The sequence below is a fragment of the Drosophila santomea genome, chromosome 3L (genome assembly GCF_016746245.2).
Source record: "Drosophila santomea strain STO CAGO 1482 chromosome 3L, Prin_Dsan_1.1, whole genome shotgun sequence".
Lineage (NCBI taxonomy): Eukaryota > Metazoa > Arthropoda > Insecta > Diptera > Drosophilidae > Drosophila > Drosophila santomea.
The window spans coordinates 3,939,518-3,954,790 of NC_053018.2; the positions used below are offsets into that span (position 1 = coordinate 3,939,518).

General features: G+C 40.2%; 1 protein-coding gene across 5 annotated transcripts in view; it reads left to right on the forward strand.

Annotated features, from left to right (window-relative positions):
* Positions 1-103: 103 nt before the first annotated feature.
* The window catches only part of LOC120448925 (spectrin beta chain, non-erythrocytic 5), a 31,468-nt gene continuing 16,298 nt past the window's right edge, over positions 104-15,273 (forward strand). For 2 of the 5 annotated variants that reach the window (XM_039631157.2, XM_039631160.1), the window contains exons 1-2: positions 13,563-13,775; positions 14,913-15,103. In XM_039631157.2, coding sequence (XP_039487091.1) covers positions 13,694-13,775; positions 14,913-15,103 — 273 coding nt within the window. In that variant the 5' untranslated portion in view covers positions 13,563-13,693. Of the gene's footprint in view, positions 233-906; positions 1,062-13,561; positions 13,776-14,912; positions 15,104-15,273 lie in introns of those variants that run through there. The other 3 variants (XM_039631158.1, XM_039631159.1, XM_039631156.1) reach the window with 3 other exon arrangements.

The following is a 15,273-nucleotide window of genomic DNA, read 5'->3' on the forward strand; positions in this document are numbered from 1 at the left end:
CAATACGTGGTGTGACCATGTTGGCATTAGCCCGAAATACCATGAATTCAAAGTTCGTATTCAACTGAGAACCGGATCGGCTATTTTCCATAGCCAGTTTTTCTCTGATCGGCGATTTGACAAGACGTGCGCGCGGACTAAAAAGTTGGATGCCAAAACCGCTAACTCAAAAATAAATAAAGCCGTGCAAAAAAAAAAGTAAAGAAACAACAAGCGGGCCAATAAGTAAAACGTAATCAGCGTTTCAATTCTCTCTTTCATTTGCGCTCTCGCTCTCTTAAGCCGCTCACACTGCTTTTGTTGTTCTTTTCGTTGTAGTTTTTGTGCTAATTAGAACTATTCCATAGTTGTTGCTGTTGCACCGGTGTTTAAAACGCGGCTATTTCTAATTACTGCCCTAAAATAGAAAAGAAAACGAAAAAAAAAACAATAGAAAAAACCCACTAATCTGGTTTTTGCGTGTGAAAGCAACTGGTGTGCATTGGAATTTGTTATTAAGGTCGAAAAGCAGCAACAAGTGACAAAAATTCTATGGCATAAATTAAAAAAAGAGAATCCCCAAAAATCGCTGAAAAACGTTAAGATTTCTTTGGTTTTAACACTTTTTCGGCTTGTTTTTGTAACCGAAAACCAAAGAACGCCGCTTATGGTCGAACAACAAAAACAACTTTCCGGTTTTTCTCCCACTTCTGCTCCCCATCCTCCTTCATTCCGTTTCCTCCTCGTTCGCGTTCTCTGGTTTTTTTTATAACCATCTTCGTCTGCATCTTTCGATTTTACACTGTGTGCGTGCGTGTGTGTGTGCGTGAATAAGAAAAGTGGGAAGAGTGGCGAAAGGAGGAGAAAGATCGTAGTGAAAACAGTCGGCGAAAAACAAATAAATACGGGAATTTATGTTAATTGCAGCGGCTAAGAACGAGAACGGGAACGCAAAGAAGAAGCTGAAAAGCAGGAGGCATCCAGAAATCCAGAAATCTGGCGAATAAATATAATTTCTTGTGCGCCAGGATACTAACGTAAATCATTCACGCTGGATTTGGGATACTACGAGGCTGTCAAAGGTAAGCGCAGTACTAAAACCGGAATGGCAAAGAGAAGATCGTTAAAAACAATATGGGATGTTTTACGGTCCGATGCTCCACTTTATAAGCCAATAAACCCGACGCAAGGTGTTACATAACAACGCTGCGGCTTCCAAACTGTAAACGGTAAAGGGCATTCCCGATGATGCCCGATCTTCCATCTGCTACCACCAATCCAGCATCCAATCCACTATGGTCAAGTTGCGTGCAAACTGGTCGTAAAAACTGCCTGGCTGTCATATACAGACATACAGTCTAGCCTGGCTGGGAGGACCTCATTTAAAACGTGGGAATTATTGAGCACTTCCAATCTATAAGTATCTTACGTTATAAAACCTAGTAACTTCTATAAGCACAATTGTAAATTGTTGCCAAACCCTTGCCACTTCAGAAGAGACTTCCGAAAGAGTCCTAGTTGTGGAGGCTTGCCTGTAGTTCTGCTGTGAATTAGCATAACGAGGGTGTGGGGTGTGGGGTATGGGGATTCCCTTCCCCCTTTTCCACCCAACCAAGCACAGGTGTCGCTCAAGCAGGCTCTCTTTCTTTCTGGGCTGTGCTGGCTTGGCCAGTCGTAAACTGGGCTAAATAGGGTCTAAGGCGAAGCACGTTTTGGCCCCCCCGCCTGCTCGCTGGCCCCCTCTCCCGCTTGGGCCGTCTCGCTTTGGGCTTGGTTTATTTTTAAACCGCATTCCTCCTATTCAGAGGTGGTCTCGCTCTGACTTGCAGTCTTCTCGCTCGCTCATTAGCCATGCTGCAGCACCGTTAGGCGTGAACGTTTGAGAGCCACTGGCTCGGCAGCGTGATTTGCAAAGTGCAATGGCAATAAATGCATTCGCAAGACAATTGCCGCTTAAATTCAATTATACTCAACGGGTCAGCCAAGAGGCCAACGACTATCAACAAGGCCAAGGCATCGCGTCGCGGGAGGGTGAAGGGGATAGGGTGGGCATCAGAGAAGGGGGAAAAGCCAACGCCCCCAATGCAGCAGCCCATTTGCATACAGTTGCGGCCAACTCGATAGGCACACTATTAGCCGCATTAAATGTGGTCTGTTAGATGGTATTGATTTTGTAATGATTTAATTGCTTAAATGAGTTGTTGATTAAGTGGTGTTATAATAATACCACAGCGTTTAACCTCATTACGAAGGCAACTTGCATTACAACAAAGAGTTTAATTATTAAAGTGGATTAGTATTATTGGTGAAAACGATTTTTCGAATCACTGAATCTGTTTGAGACCAAAGTAATATATAAAGTAAACAATAATGTAGGAGGCCCTATAATTAGCACCCCGAGTGTTGCTGTTTGTAAACAGACGCCGATCTCTGCAGGAAAAGTGCAACACCAGCAATAGGCAGCAGTCGTCCAGTGGCTGCCAAACTGCGAGCGATACAAGTAGAATTCCTATTGGAGACCCAGTTGGTCCATTTTTCAATTCTTTTTACATTCCCCTCGAAAAAAGACACCAACACAAACAAATAACTGCACATGGACTTGTTTATATCTTTGCTCTTTGTTGTTGCTTTTTCCAATTAGATGTCTGCACTGCAGCTGGGCGGTGTTGTTCTCGTTGCTGCGGCCATAATCTTATTGGAGTTTTTAATGCGGCATTCTTTGGCATTTTGCGCAATTTGCGCGCTGTACTTTTCGTTTCCATCGATTCCCTTTTCAAGTGACTCCTTTCCCCTTTTCAACCAGTGTAAAGTATGCATAATCCCATTCAAAATCAGCCAAAGAGTCAATCAATCAATCACCGCTTTATTTCGGACCAACGCCGCCCACCCATCAATCAAAGGCCATAAAGCGAATTTAGAACGAACTTTTGTGATTTTACGAAATGGGTCTTATCGCTATGTCAGCATTTATGAGGCGTGTACAGTCAAAACTGGTAAAAGGAAACTCTGTTTTAGCTGTAAGCTGTATTGTTGCATTTTGAAATATGTATGTTTTTTTGTATCCAACTATGCAATCAAATGCTTCAGTATTCGAAAAATAAAATATTTCTAACGTCATGCATTAGGCAATACCATCTGTAGTTTTGGAACTGCGGTCAGTTTCGAGTGCTTATAAAATCAAAGGGACTGAATCATGGAGATAAAACAATTGCTCAAGTGCAAGTGATTGGGGGAGTTGTAATTGTAATTACCCCTAAATTAAATGAAAGGCCGCCGGAGGTAATGGCAATTGACTTGTTGAACTCTTTTCTCGATGCAGGAGCACTGCCTTCTCCGATTCGTTTCAGTTGACAATGTCACTCACATGCATTTAATATTATTTAACCTATTTGCGCTTATCTCTGGGTGCAAGTCCAACATCATCGATTGTAAGCAATCTATTCGGAAAACATTAAAAATAACTAATGTCACTTGCCAAATTGATAAGGAAAGGAGAGCCCCTTTGCTAACAGATCCTATCTGGCACGATCGGTGTGAATGATGTTATTATGATGTATGACTCGAAAAGTATTTCTAGAGAGCAAAGTACCCGGAAAGGCTTTCCCTATGAATCGGTTCAGTTTCTAAGAACTGACTAATTGCTTAAATTATTGGTGATATCTTACACTATGAATAATGAATACGTCTTAAATACTGAAACTTAAAGTATTGTACTGTACTATAAGAACTAAATCCACTAGGTACATAATAGGTATCTGTAAGATTTGTAGTCAATTTCTTGGAAGTAAGAAATAGCTTCATTTTGAAATCTTCATCTTTTTTCTGTTTATGCAAATTACTTGGGAAGTAATTAGAAAATAACCGTAAGTCGTGTGCAAAAATAAACCGCTACAGACTGGAGAATTTCTCGCTCTCTTTGGCTACTCATTTCACTTGTCTATCAATTGTGCGGTTTTGTTAGTTTTGGAGGCTTGGGAAAACTTGGTCAACTCCGACTTCAACCAGTTTTTTATGTTTTCCTGAGCGCGCGCCAAAAACTGAAAACCGAAAACCAGCAACAACGTGAAATGCACATTCAAGGCTATAAGCCAGTAACAACAACTAAAAGTAAACTTGCTCAGGAACTGGTTTTCTTCTTGGCTTGTATTTTATATTTTGTATTTTGTACTCGCACTCGCGACTTGCTTTCTTTTTCTCATTTTGGGTCTTGTAAGTCGAAGACTCAGTGAGTCGACTGAGTTGGCCAAAAAAAAATCTGCTTATCACCAGGGTCCCTCGCACAACAATAAATAACGCAGGAAATGTGCCCACACAAAACGCTTCAGAGGGAAATTATTTATTTTCTTGGGAACGTCGAGGCTTGGCGGAATTTTAGTCGTTACTCTGTGGCTAGGCGATTACTGAGATCGGTTCCCATTCAAAGTTCAAAGTGCAAGATCGTTAATTCTGGCCTCATATGTGTAAAAATGCATTGTAGATTATCTAGTAAATTATTTAAACTATATTGTACTGGATCACATTAAACCGCTTTTATGATTAGATAGAATGTTATAGCCAAGATTTTCTGTACTCGTGCCAAATTATAAAGTTGTGTTGTGAACTTACTGACATTTTGAAGTGTGCTTTGGTATTTCAAGAATTCAATTTCAAGGTGGCAGCTTTTTGGAGCTCTTTCGCTTCAGATAAATATCAATTAAATTGGCAGATCAGCAAGGTTTCTTCTCGCTACATTTACCTAAAAACTTCAAATCATTTATTCGCAAAGTTATGATTGTTGGGTTCCACTTTATTTGATGCCGATGCCAAAGCGAATCGCTCCCACCTGGATGCCATTAACTCGGTTCGTGGAGGCGACAGGAGGGGATCGCTGGCAACCTTGAAACCTGCTCTTGCCTTCCTTTCTGCCAGGTGAAATTTCTCGGCCAAAGAGGTGGCTCTCTTTCACTCCACGGCCAGCAAAAAAGACTCCAAAGATTTGGTCTTTGTTTTGGCCTGGCTTTCGAGTTTTCGGACCTGGGCCATAAACAATTGCCAGCCAGCAGGTTGTTCGCGTTTAAGCTTATTTATTATGAAGCTGTCTAGCTTTTTTTGCCTGCTTTATTGGAGTTTTTTGGCGGATCTTTGGAATTTGGCTAATCGAGTCAAGTGTTTGGCGCAGAGAGTGGCTTCGCTTTCGGTGCTCGAAGTCAATGGAACTCGACTTATCCAGCGGAAGTGGTCGAAATTCCGGTTAGCCAATAGCGTAGTTTTTCGCTTTTTGCTTGGCACCACCAGTAGCGTAGGAATAGAAATCTTATCAGCAGAAAACAAAATAAGAAAGACATATTAAATATAGCCTTGACTGGGGTCTTAAATTTCAGCAATTTGCCAATCATTCGAGAGAGTCCGAAATCAGAGGAACTTCTCCTTACCCCTCGAAAACGGAAAGACAATGCCATTTTAATCATGTATCTGCCAGCGAGTGAGATTCGCGATTCTCTTTGCATTGAGTTCTCCTTGTTTTTACGACCACGAGCCCAATCAAAATATTTAGCTTATTAGTTGCGAAAAAGATCAACAAACAGCCGAGTCAAAGTCAAACAAACAAAACTTTCATTCATCAAAGGAGCTGCGTGAGAGCTGCAAAGACCCTTGGAGTCTTTAGATCTTTTTATGTATTTGTGGAGACAGTGCTTCAAGTGAATATATAGATCGTCTGTATAATTCACTAATAATCTATTAAGTTTTTTATCACCTCAAAGACTTGCCAAAGGTGCTTCCCCAGCATGCTTGTATGTGTAAATCTTCGAAGTTTAAGCTATTGTGACTTCTGCTTACAAATGACTTCATCCTGTATTCTTTTTTCTGTGATCTCATCAGCAACCGAAGATCCCCAGATAGTTTTACAGTTGCGAACCGCACTGTGGCTGCATATGAGTTCGCTTCTTGGGCCGAGGGCCTGTGGCAATTAATTACATTTTGCGCACTTTGTTTCCGCTGACTGGAAGCGGTAGAATTTTGTACTCTGTGCTGTAATTATTTCTTCTCCTTTGTCTGGGTTTCATTACCTTTTTTTTTGTTTTTTTTTTTTTTGGTATAAGCACCTTGTAAGTGTAGGGTATATAAGGTTAAGAACCAATGTGTTTGGGAAAATTCTTAAGGGATGTCATCGCTTCGTTACCAACGATAAAGAGATGAAGCCATAAAAGTGCCGCTGGTTCTTGGCCTGTTGGCTTTTTGTGTTTGTGGTGCAACGGTTGTCGATGTTTTCGGCCAGGTCTTGAAGCCCAGAAGAAGGTGTTGATGACTGCTTTCCAATGGTTGATGGTTGATGGTTGATGGTCATTCCCCGAGTATACCCCACATTACCATACACTCGGTGTGGGGCATTGATTTCGCATTTTAGTGCCCATGCAGCTGGCATCCCGAAGAACAATGCGCATGTGTGCTACTCGTAAATTGTTTCTGGGGTTGGGTCCCCCTGTTCCCGTCTTTGTCTTTCCACCGAAAACCTCGTTACTCTGGTTTGCATACCTGGCTGCGTACAATCGATCGGAATCAAAAAGCGTAACAGAGCCGAAGCAGAAATGCCAAATATTTAAGCGGCCCAAAAGCACAGCTGTGAAGGCTTGAAGGCTGTCAGAAGACCAAGCGGTCTTACACTAGCCAAAATATTGTGCTCAACATGATGTAACATATGCAGAAATTCGAAGTAAAGTGATATTTAAAAAACTAATAAAACTATTAAAGATGAAAGTTATTAAATGAAAGAATCAATTTCAAAGTAATACGATAGCAAATAGCTTCATTAATGTTATACTTACACAAATCCCATAACTTGAGCATAGTAATGTGTTCTTAAGCATATAAATGGCATTGTTGTATAATCTGCTTAGACATATCCCCATTTCTTGCACTGTACGTCCTGAGCCCTCCTCTTCTGGGCTTTTGAGCCCGGTTCGAGGCGGCAATCGCGTCTTACCTTGCTAGGGGCTTTGGGTTTTGGCTTTGACTTGGCTTGGCTTGGCCCGGCTGTTCGTCTTTCACTTTGGCATTCCTTGGCGTACTTTGTAAATGGTTCTTTCTCCTCGGATTTTCGTGAGTGCGTGAGTTGTGCTGTTATTTATGTTATGAGCGTTATGCGTTCCAGTTCTTTCACATGGATTTGCTAAGCGGCTAAGCGATCAGTTAAAGCCAGCCAGTTTAGCCATTTTGAACTCGAGATTCCGCATGATGATGATGACACAAATGAAATGCTTTGAGTAAATTACTGAAGTGGCTAACTGAATTGCCAACCTAATGGGGCCTCAAAGGCGAACGGAAAGAGGTGACTTGTCTAAATATAATTTGTCCCTGCAATTTATGACTTTCTTTAGCGATTCACAAAGTTTATGGCCCACAAGGCGGAATTTGCAGATAGAAGCTATCTATAAGGTGCAGATAGTGTCCCACGGTAGTTATCAACTGTCGAACGGCGATAAAAACTGATTAAATGCACTTTGGTTATATGCAGGAATCGATGGAAACAGCTCTATGATGTCAGAGCCCGGAATGAGTCAGACTTTTAATTTTTTTTTTTCTGATCAGTTACAGGTTGGCTTGGGAAACAGTAAAATTGAGCTGTAAAGAACAAAGTTGTAAAGCTAATTTATTAAATATATGAGAAAACAAGCTGGGAGTAAATGTCTTATGTTGGCTCCATCGAATTTTACAAGAGTTTTCTATCACAATGACAAATGTCTATCCAACCATCGACGCCTTACTTTAACTAAAAAATTCCGAGAATAGTGACTGTGTCTTGTCATATTAATTAGCTGGGAACGCAGATCAGCTCTCGGAGTCAATGATCAAGCGGTTTTACAGTCGTGACTGGTGGGTTACAGAATGTTTTACATTTGCATGCAGCAAAAAGCAGGACGAGTAACCTTGAGATCGCTTATATAACACTATATTTAAAACCAAGTCGACATAAAATTGCTTAAAGGTTATGTTCCCGCGACGACTGAAAATAAAATTACACGCATAAATGAGAAAATATTTACTTTAACGCTGACATCAGACAATCAACAAGTTATGAACGGAAAGCGGCGAAATAAAAAAAAAACTGAGGGGAAGTTGAACAGCTACGTGGAGCTTTCCAAACAAGATATTCTCCAGAATTCTGCTCTTCTTTTGGGGTTCTGTTTGTTGTAATTTTTACCGGTTTCCGACCGAAAAAAATATGTGTCTGCTGCGACTGTTTAGCATTGTAGCGTGAAGTCTTATGATCTTTATTTCCCATATTTTTCTTATTTAGTTTTTCATATTTGCGATTTTGATTATGACGCGCCGAGCAAGAAGCGCAAAGTCTTCATCAGCGATCAGCGATCTGCGATCTGCGAATGTGAATTTGCATATGCCGCAAGGCAGAAACGAGTTTCGCATTCCTTCACTTGGCCACCCGGCAGATTCGCATCCAAAGAGTGTTCCCCAGGGCACTGGATTTAATTAGAAGAATGTGCAAAGTAGTTTTGTGTCTGGGGTTTACCATGAAAAATGGTAGCCAAATTGTTATGATAAGCAATCTACAGTCCACAAGTTTGGGGAATGTTGGTTGGGAGAGAGCTTTTTCAATGGCCGCAAGTAGCAATCAGATACATCTGGAGATTACTAGAAAATCCTATTATCCATAAAGGGAATTTTTTTTAAATTTTACTCTCATGTCTGCATACAAACAACGACGCAAACAGGCTTAGCGATTTCTTTTTACCTATCTTAATATTTTAGGGATTACACTAAAATCTTATTTGCAAGAAAATTATAAGCGGACTTTATTTTTCTGCTCAATAAGCTTTGTGATTTAAATAAACTCTTTTCGAGGCAAAGAAATTCAAACTTATTTTGTAGGCTAAGGGGGAAAAGAGAAGCTTTGGAAACCTTTAAAAGAAAAAAAAACTTCACTTAATAATAAGCCATCCCAAGCTATTTTTATGCGAAGAGCTCTCTTTTCGAGGGCCCTTCAAAAACCACTCGAGAGTAAAATTATGCATGAAATGTTTGCACACACAAAACCGCAAAAAAAGTGTTCTCCAATGTGCTTATAACGTCATCGAATCTGAATTTTTGTCGTGTAATTGTAAACTTGACTTTTTGCTGCCCGATTTCGGTCTGTGGTTTGCGCAACGTGCTTTTTGAAGTCGGAATGCAGTTTCGCTTTTGGGCTGTCTGAAATAACAAACCCATATCAGAGTTCGTGGCTCGTAAAAAACACATCAAAATCGTTTGATACTCATTTAAAATCCATACATTATAAGCAATCATATACGAGTACTACTATCAGCGATGTTAAACAACTCTGATGGGCCGCAAGCCCCAGAACTTTCAAATTTAGATTCCCTGCCTTCCCTTCGAAGTAACAAATTTATATTTCTTTTTCGATGACGATTTTATTTTTATGGCCCGACACTTGAGTAAACATTTGTTGTCTCTCGGTTCTCAGGCTTAGCCAATTAAAAATTCAATGGGTAAACTCTCCATCAAGGGCTACTCGGCCTCTCACATGATTTCAATTTCAATTAGGGTCTTTGAAATCGATGTTTAAGATATGAGTTATGACTAGATGAAACATTTCTATTGCCATTGTCTTTGTGACATTTTCGGGTCCCCGGCTGTCAGAAATGAAATTGAATTGTTCTCCCTCTTGTCAGGCGATCATTTGATTGCCGATGCCGTTTGGTACACTTTAATTAAAAGTAAAGCGTTGCGAGGGTTGCTGCCGATAGCACCGACCTTTACCCACTGAACTCTACGGGAAAATGAACCAACCGAAACTGAGACGATAAGGGAAAATACTTTTGGAGGCTTCCTGCGAAACGCGGCGGAAATAAGTCATAGCCCCTGCTAAGTGTTAGATTGTTGTGCAAATATTGGACTTAGTCGTGAGTGGTACGTGTTTGTCATCAGTGCTGGCTTATATAACACATTTATTTACTACACATCCAGATAGCTCATCGATGACTCAAACTGAGTTGAGCTTAAAATTTTGGGTTCACACGTGTGACGGCTTTTATTGAGTCTCCCCCATATGCAAATCATGTGCGATTAAGTCATATTTTTTGCGCTATTCGAATAGGAAGTGGGTAGATGAAACTAATTAATCAGAAACCAGCTTTTTGTTTTTTTGGGAAAGAAAACAAACAGAAATACAATTGGTAGAACAGCGTCGCTTCGACTTTTGAATAGTTTGAAAGTTTCTGCTGGCTTTCGACAATTTTCTTTGTGTCATTCAAGTGAAAGTTTCAAGTTTTCCCATAAGAGATTAACGAACTTCAGCTTGATGGTTCAGTGTAATTATCGAGTTACATGGTCTGTTTCCGTTTATATGTTTCTGTTTTATATCTGAAAATCTTAGAATACGGCTTTAGATAATCAATCAAAACGATTTAGTCACACTTAACGCTCCTGGATCTGCGAAATCTATAATTGCCTGGCACTTCCCCAACAATCAAAGGAAATCAATCAGAGTGCTTGGAAACCTGTTCGTTAGCCGATCTCAACTGATACAGTAACCATCTGGTTTAATGGGCCTATATCCGCCATATCAAATCTTAATTACACCACAATTAAAAGAAGACGCGTGCCTAGTTTCCCCTTGGTCGCAAAATTAATGGATATTTCGTTGACTCGCATCTCCAATCGATTAAAATTTATTTGGAATTAGGTACCGCCCTGCGAATTTCACATTTAATTGATTTTTATTGTGCTCAAAAGATGAATTTAGAGAAATTTGTTCGAGGAATTTGTGCCATATCTATGAAATCTACAAATCCCACCCGTTGTCATCTTCATCTGCTTCTTTTGTCCCCAGAGATTTCTATTCATTAAAACGTGATCTCATCGCTTGACTATTTAATTTTTGGCTTCTAATCTAGCTCAATGCTGAACTCAATTTTCCCAGCCTGGAGAAAAGCGCCAAACAGTTGAAAAACGTCAATTGAAAACGGTTTTCATTGCCAAAGTCTCACGTAAAAATCAGTTAAAACCGCTGAAGCGGCGCCCCAAATAATTGAATCCCAGCATTTGCATAATCCACAAAAAAAAATCCAAAAAACAGAATGCGAAAGCTGGGAGAAAACCGATTCGAATTCGGTAGCCGGTGGCGCATGCGCAGAACCCCAAAGAACATAACGAATTTTTTGGGCTTTGAATCAAACTCAGATTCGAGGTACGATGATGTCATCAAAACAACATCGGTTGCGGGTGTATATTGTGTATTTTGTATTTTGTGTGTCTATCGTATGTGGTACAGCCCCTCTGGGGGGGCGTGACCAAATGCCAAAAAGCCATAATAATAAAGGCAATGGGCACGAGGAGCTAGGGGCTTTTGAGTGGGGCTCAGCATTGACTAATTTTCGCAAATAACTTTTGGGGCACATCGCATAGACATACATAGTACAGTAGATATGGACGGCAACACACGTACGAACTTACCAAGCAAGTTGAAAACGAGCTGAAACGGACTGAAGCTCTCTATAAACAATTTCGATTTCAACAAAAGCAAAAGAAAAAGGCAACCAAGAGCCATGAAAGCAAACTACGGGGTATGTAATATTTCTTTGGCATTTGTATCGTCATGAGACAATAATCAGCCAAAATGTTTGGTAATCATTTTAAAACAGCAAGCCATATTGAAGCTCCACCTAATGATTTGGATTTGAATGGAGTTGGGGAAATATTTCAATTTCAATTTATTGATGAGAAAAGAGTGCAGATAGATACATTTCTGTTCATCTAGAGCTTGAGAATGCTTAAGTGATCATAAATCTCTGTTTAACTTAAGAAGAAGCAGCAAAAAACCCTATAGATCATTTCCAGTTGAGATCTATTGTTTAAATTAAATCCAAGTCTGTAGCTTATTCCTCCCCACTGTTGCTGTTTTCTCTTTGAAATTGTTTGTTATTTTCTCTCGTTGATTTTGAAAATTGTTTAGCATGCCAGGCACAAACAAAAGAATTTATAACACTGTGGGTTTCTACTTGTTTTGTCAATCTGCATTCTTCTTTTCGACAGAGGCGAAAACTGAATTTTAATTCCCAGCCACTGATGAGGTAATTTTATGCATAGAAATTTTGTGACAACAAAGCCCACCAATTCCCTAATTTGCAGAGCTATAGGTCTCATTATTTTCCGTTCAACGCGGAGATGACAGAAAAATTGGGCTTTTATCAGACATATTCCATCGCTCACGCAAAAGTAATTAAAACAAGTAACTACCTCGGATGTTATCTGAGTAGAAAAAGGTTACAAAAAATAAGATACTTAACTTCTTGTTGATATACTTCAAAGTATCATTTAATTCTGAAACTGCTAAATGATATGTGTGACTTAGCATATGGGCCATAAAAATTAAGCATACAAAATGCTAAATGTTTATTGATTTATGCAAATTTTTACACGATTCCGAGGTTGTTGCACGCCTTGTTCATTAGCTAACCGTGTTTGTGGAACTCTACGAGATTTTAATCTGCTACAGAGCCGCCAAGAAGTCAGAAAACTATAAAAATCGTGTTTGAAGTGTTTGCGATGAGTGAAGTGTGGTGTTTTAAAAATAGAAAGAGGCGCGGAATCCGAGTGCTCCTGCTCCCAGCTGCTGCGCATGTGCTCTGCTAGCATTTCATATCCCTATTGAAGTAAACAGGATGCCCGGAATTCGACCCTCCGCTCGCATTTGCCCCTGACTTTGCCTCCATCCTCCAGTTGTTTGCGTATAAATAGTTTATGGCCCAAGACAGCTGTGTGTGAGTTGGGTGGGGGGTATGTTATATTTTGGGGATAAAGGAGTCCCAGTTTTAATTGCTTTTCCTGCTAAGCCTAAAGTTATGCCGCACTCCGCATTTGCCAGGTTTTGTTTGCCACTCGATAGTGATAAGCGACGTACGTTACGTTATCGCGGTATGGTAAAGTTTATTGTCACACCGGCCGTGTTGTTGGTTTTTTATTGTTTAGTTTTCACCTTTTTTTAATTGATTTTCCTATTTGCCAAAGCGAAGTGTTCTGTTTGCCAATTAGCCGCGAATGCCTTCCAGGTGACCTCAGCGCCATTGCCGGCACATAAATGATCGGAGTTATAAATTAGCGGAGTTATGACACCCGAGTAGGCAGCATATTATAACTCTTTCGCACTGATGTCATATGAAGGGAATGATCGAATTTGGCAGCTATTAAATGGCACATTCATTAGTCTGCGGAATGTGACAGAACGCCATAAATAACTTGATATTGGAAGTGCACTCCCCACTCTACAACATATGTCCGAGGTATGCGGGATTTATGGAGCTATAGATTAGATAAGCTGCAGGGCCTATTGGCTATTTGTGAAGGCAAAGATTTTCCAGATACCTTAACCGTTTTCTCATACTGCTATCGGTGCACGCGATAAAGGGAATTCACCATAGGCCAGTTAAAGCATTTTTGCTGCCACTCTTGGCTCTGGCTTTTAATTCATCTGATAAACACAGCCAAAAGGGGTGGAAGCTTTCCCCCACGTTAAATTGTTGCGGCCAGCAAAATTTTAGGCAGACATTTTTTTTTAGTGACCAAACGGCGCGGGCTCTGCGAACATCTCACTGCTGAAACGAAATTTAGTGCCCATCAAAAAATCGAAATAAAAAACGAAAGATTAAGTTTAAGAAACAGCACTTGGTGCTGAAAGCCCGGATATCTTGAGAAACCCCCTCGAAATCAGCGATTTAAGGCCATGGAGTACAATAGTGTGTTGCGCTCGAATTTCTCGCGCAACGAGTATCGCCGATATATATCCTACGAACGTCAGTCGTTGGGTAGGTTTCTTGAACTTGAACTTTTCCCCTGGAAACTCGCCATCATTATATTATACAATCCCGCAACGAAAGTGACTTGTTCTTATCTACCAATTGGGTGGAACTTCATTTTTGGCTGATAAGAGCGCGAATATTTGGCAAATGAGTCAGCCACCTAGCAGAATGGGTTCGTTTTCTACAGTTTCCGCTCCATTTCCGTCCAGTTTTTTAACATATACTCTTGGCCAGTATTACGTAAAGCGAAACGTTGATAAAAAAAAAGTAACAAAGTTGCGAAGCATTTTCCATGCGTATGAAGTAACATTGGCAGTCGACAGATAAGCTCAAAGAATCACTATCGCTGGGCAGCGACTGTTTTGGTTTCGATACGCTTGCTGGGGGTATATCTACTGTGTCGCAAAGTTGGTCACAGCTGGGTTTGTTTATAGCTCGATCAACTATAAACAAAGCACGAAACTACTAAATGGTGGTGATAATTAGTTAGTTAGTTAAGAAATATGTAGTTTACCTTTCCCTTTCATAAGGTAAAGTTACTAAAAAACGCCGACTCTTCCAATTCTTTCACGATCTTTTGAAAACTGTAATCAAGCTTACTCAAAAGGTGTTTGCAATTCTGTTCAATTAAGATCTAAAAGTTAAATGCCAATCGGCATGGCTTATCTGTACGGTTCTAGAAAACACAGCTACGTGATGAGGTGTTCGAATAAGAAGTGATTGTTGGCATTACTAGAACCCGCTGATAGAATGATTTAAAATTAGGTATTACGTTTGACAGAACCCCGACACACTACAAATAAACTGCCTTGGAATGTTGTTCTAACTTTAGCCAGGGATTTTTTTAAAGCGGCAATTATGTTGGCGATAACTCGTTATCTCTAAATCAATAGGTGTGTACGTCATGGTTGTGCTTTCCCTATCTCTACCACATACTTTTCGTACTTTCGTATTTTTCCTCTATTTTCCCTATGCCCATTATTGATTTTGGACTGTTGTCAGGTGGTTTACCCATTTCTCTTTCCTAGGAAAAATATAAAAAAAAGAAAAATCAAAACAAACACTAAAGCTAAACGTTTCGTGTTGCATTTGTATGACTTCGAACTAATCCGAGATTTATTTTCTTCCCCTCCCTCCACTTAGCATCACAATATGAGCCGGGAGGCTACTCCGCCCTGCAGACGCAAACGCCATCCAATCGCAACTCCGCCAACATGACCCAGCGGGACGGCATCATCAAGTTCGAGAACGAGCGGATCAAGACGCTGCAGGAGGAGCGGTTGCACATTCAGAAGAAGACATTCACAAAATGGATGAACTCCTTTCTGATCAAGGTGGGTTAATTAGCTAGGTCACTCATCTCACACCTATTAATTTTATTTTAATAATCAAAGAAATGCTTTGTTTTGCTCAGAAACTAAAGATTTTATTGTTTAAAGTCATAATTTATTGATCAAACTAAAGTAATCAAATGAAAGCGACACATGTGACATTTGAAATTATA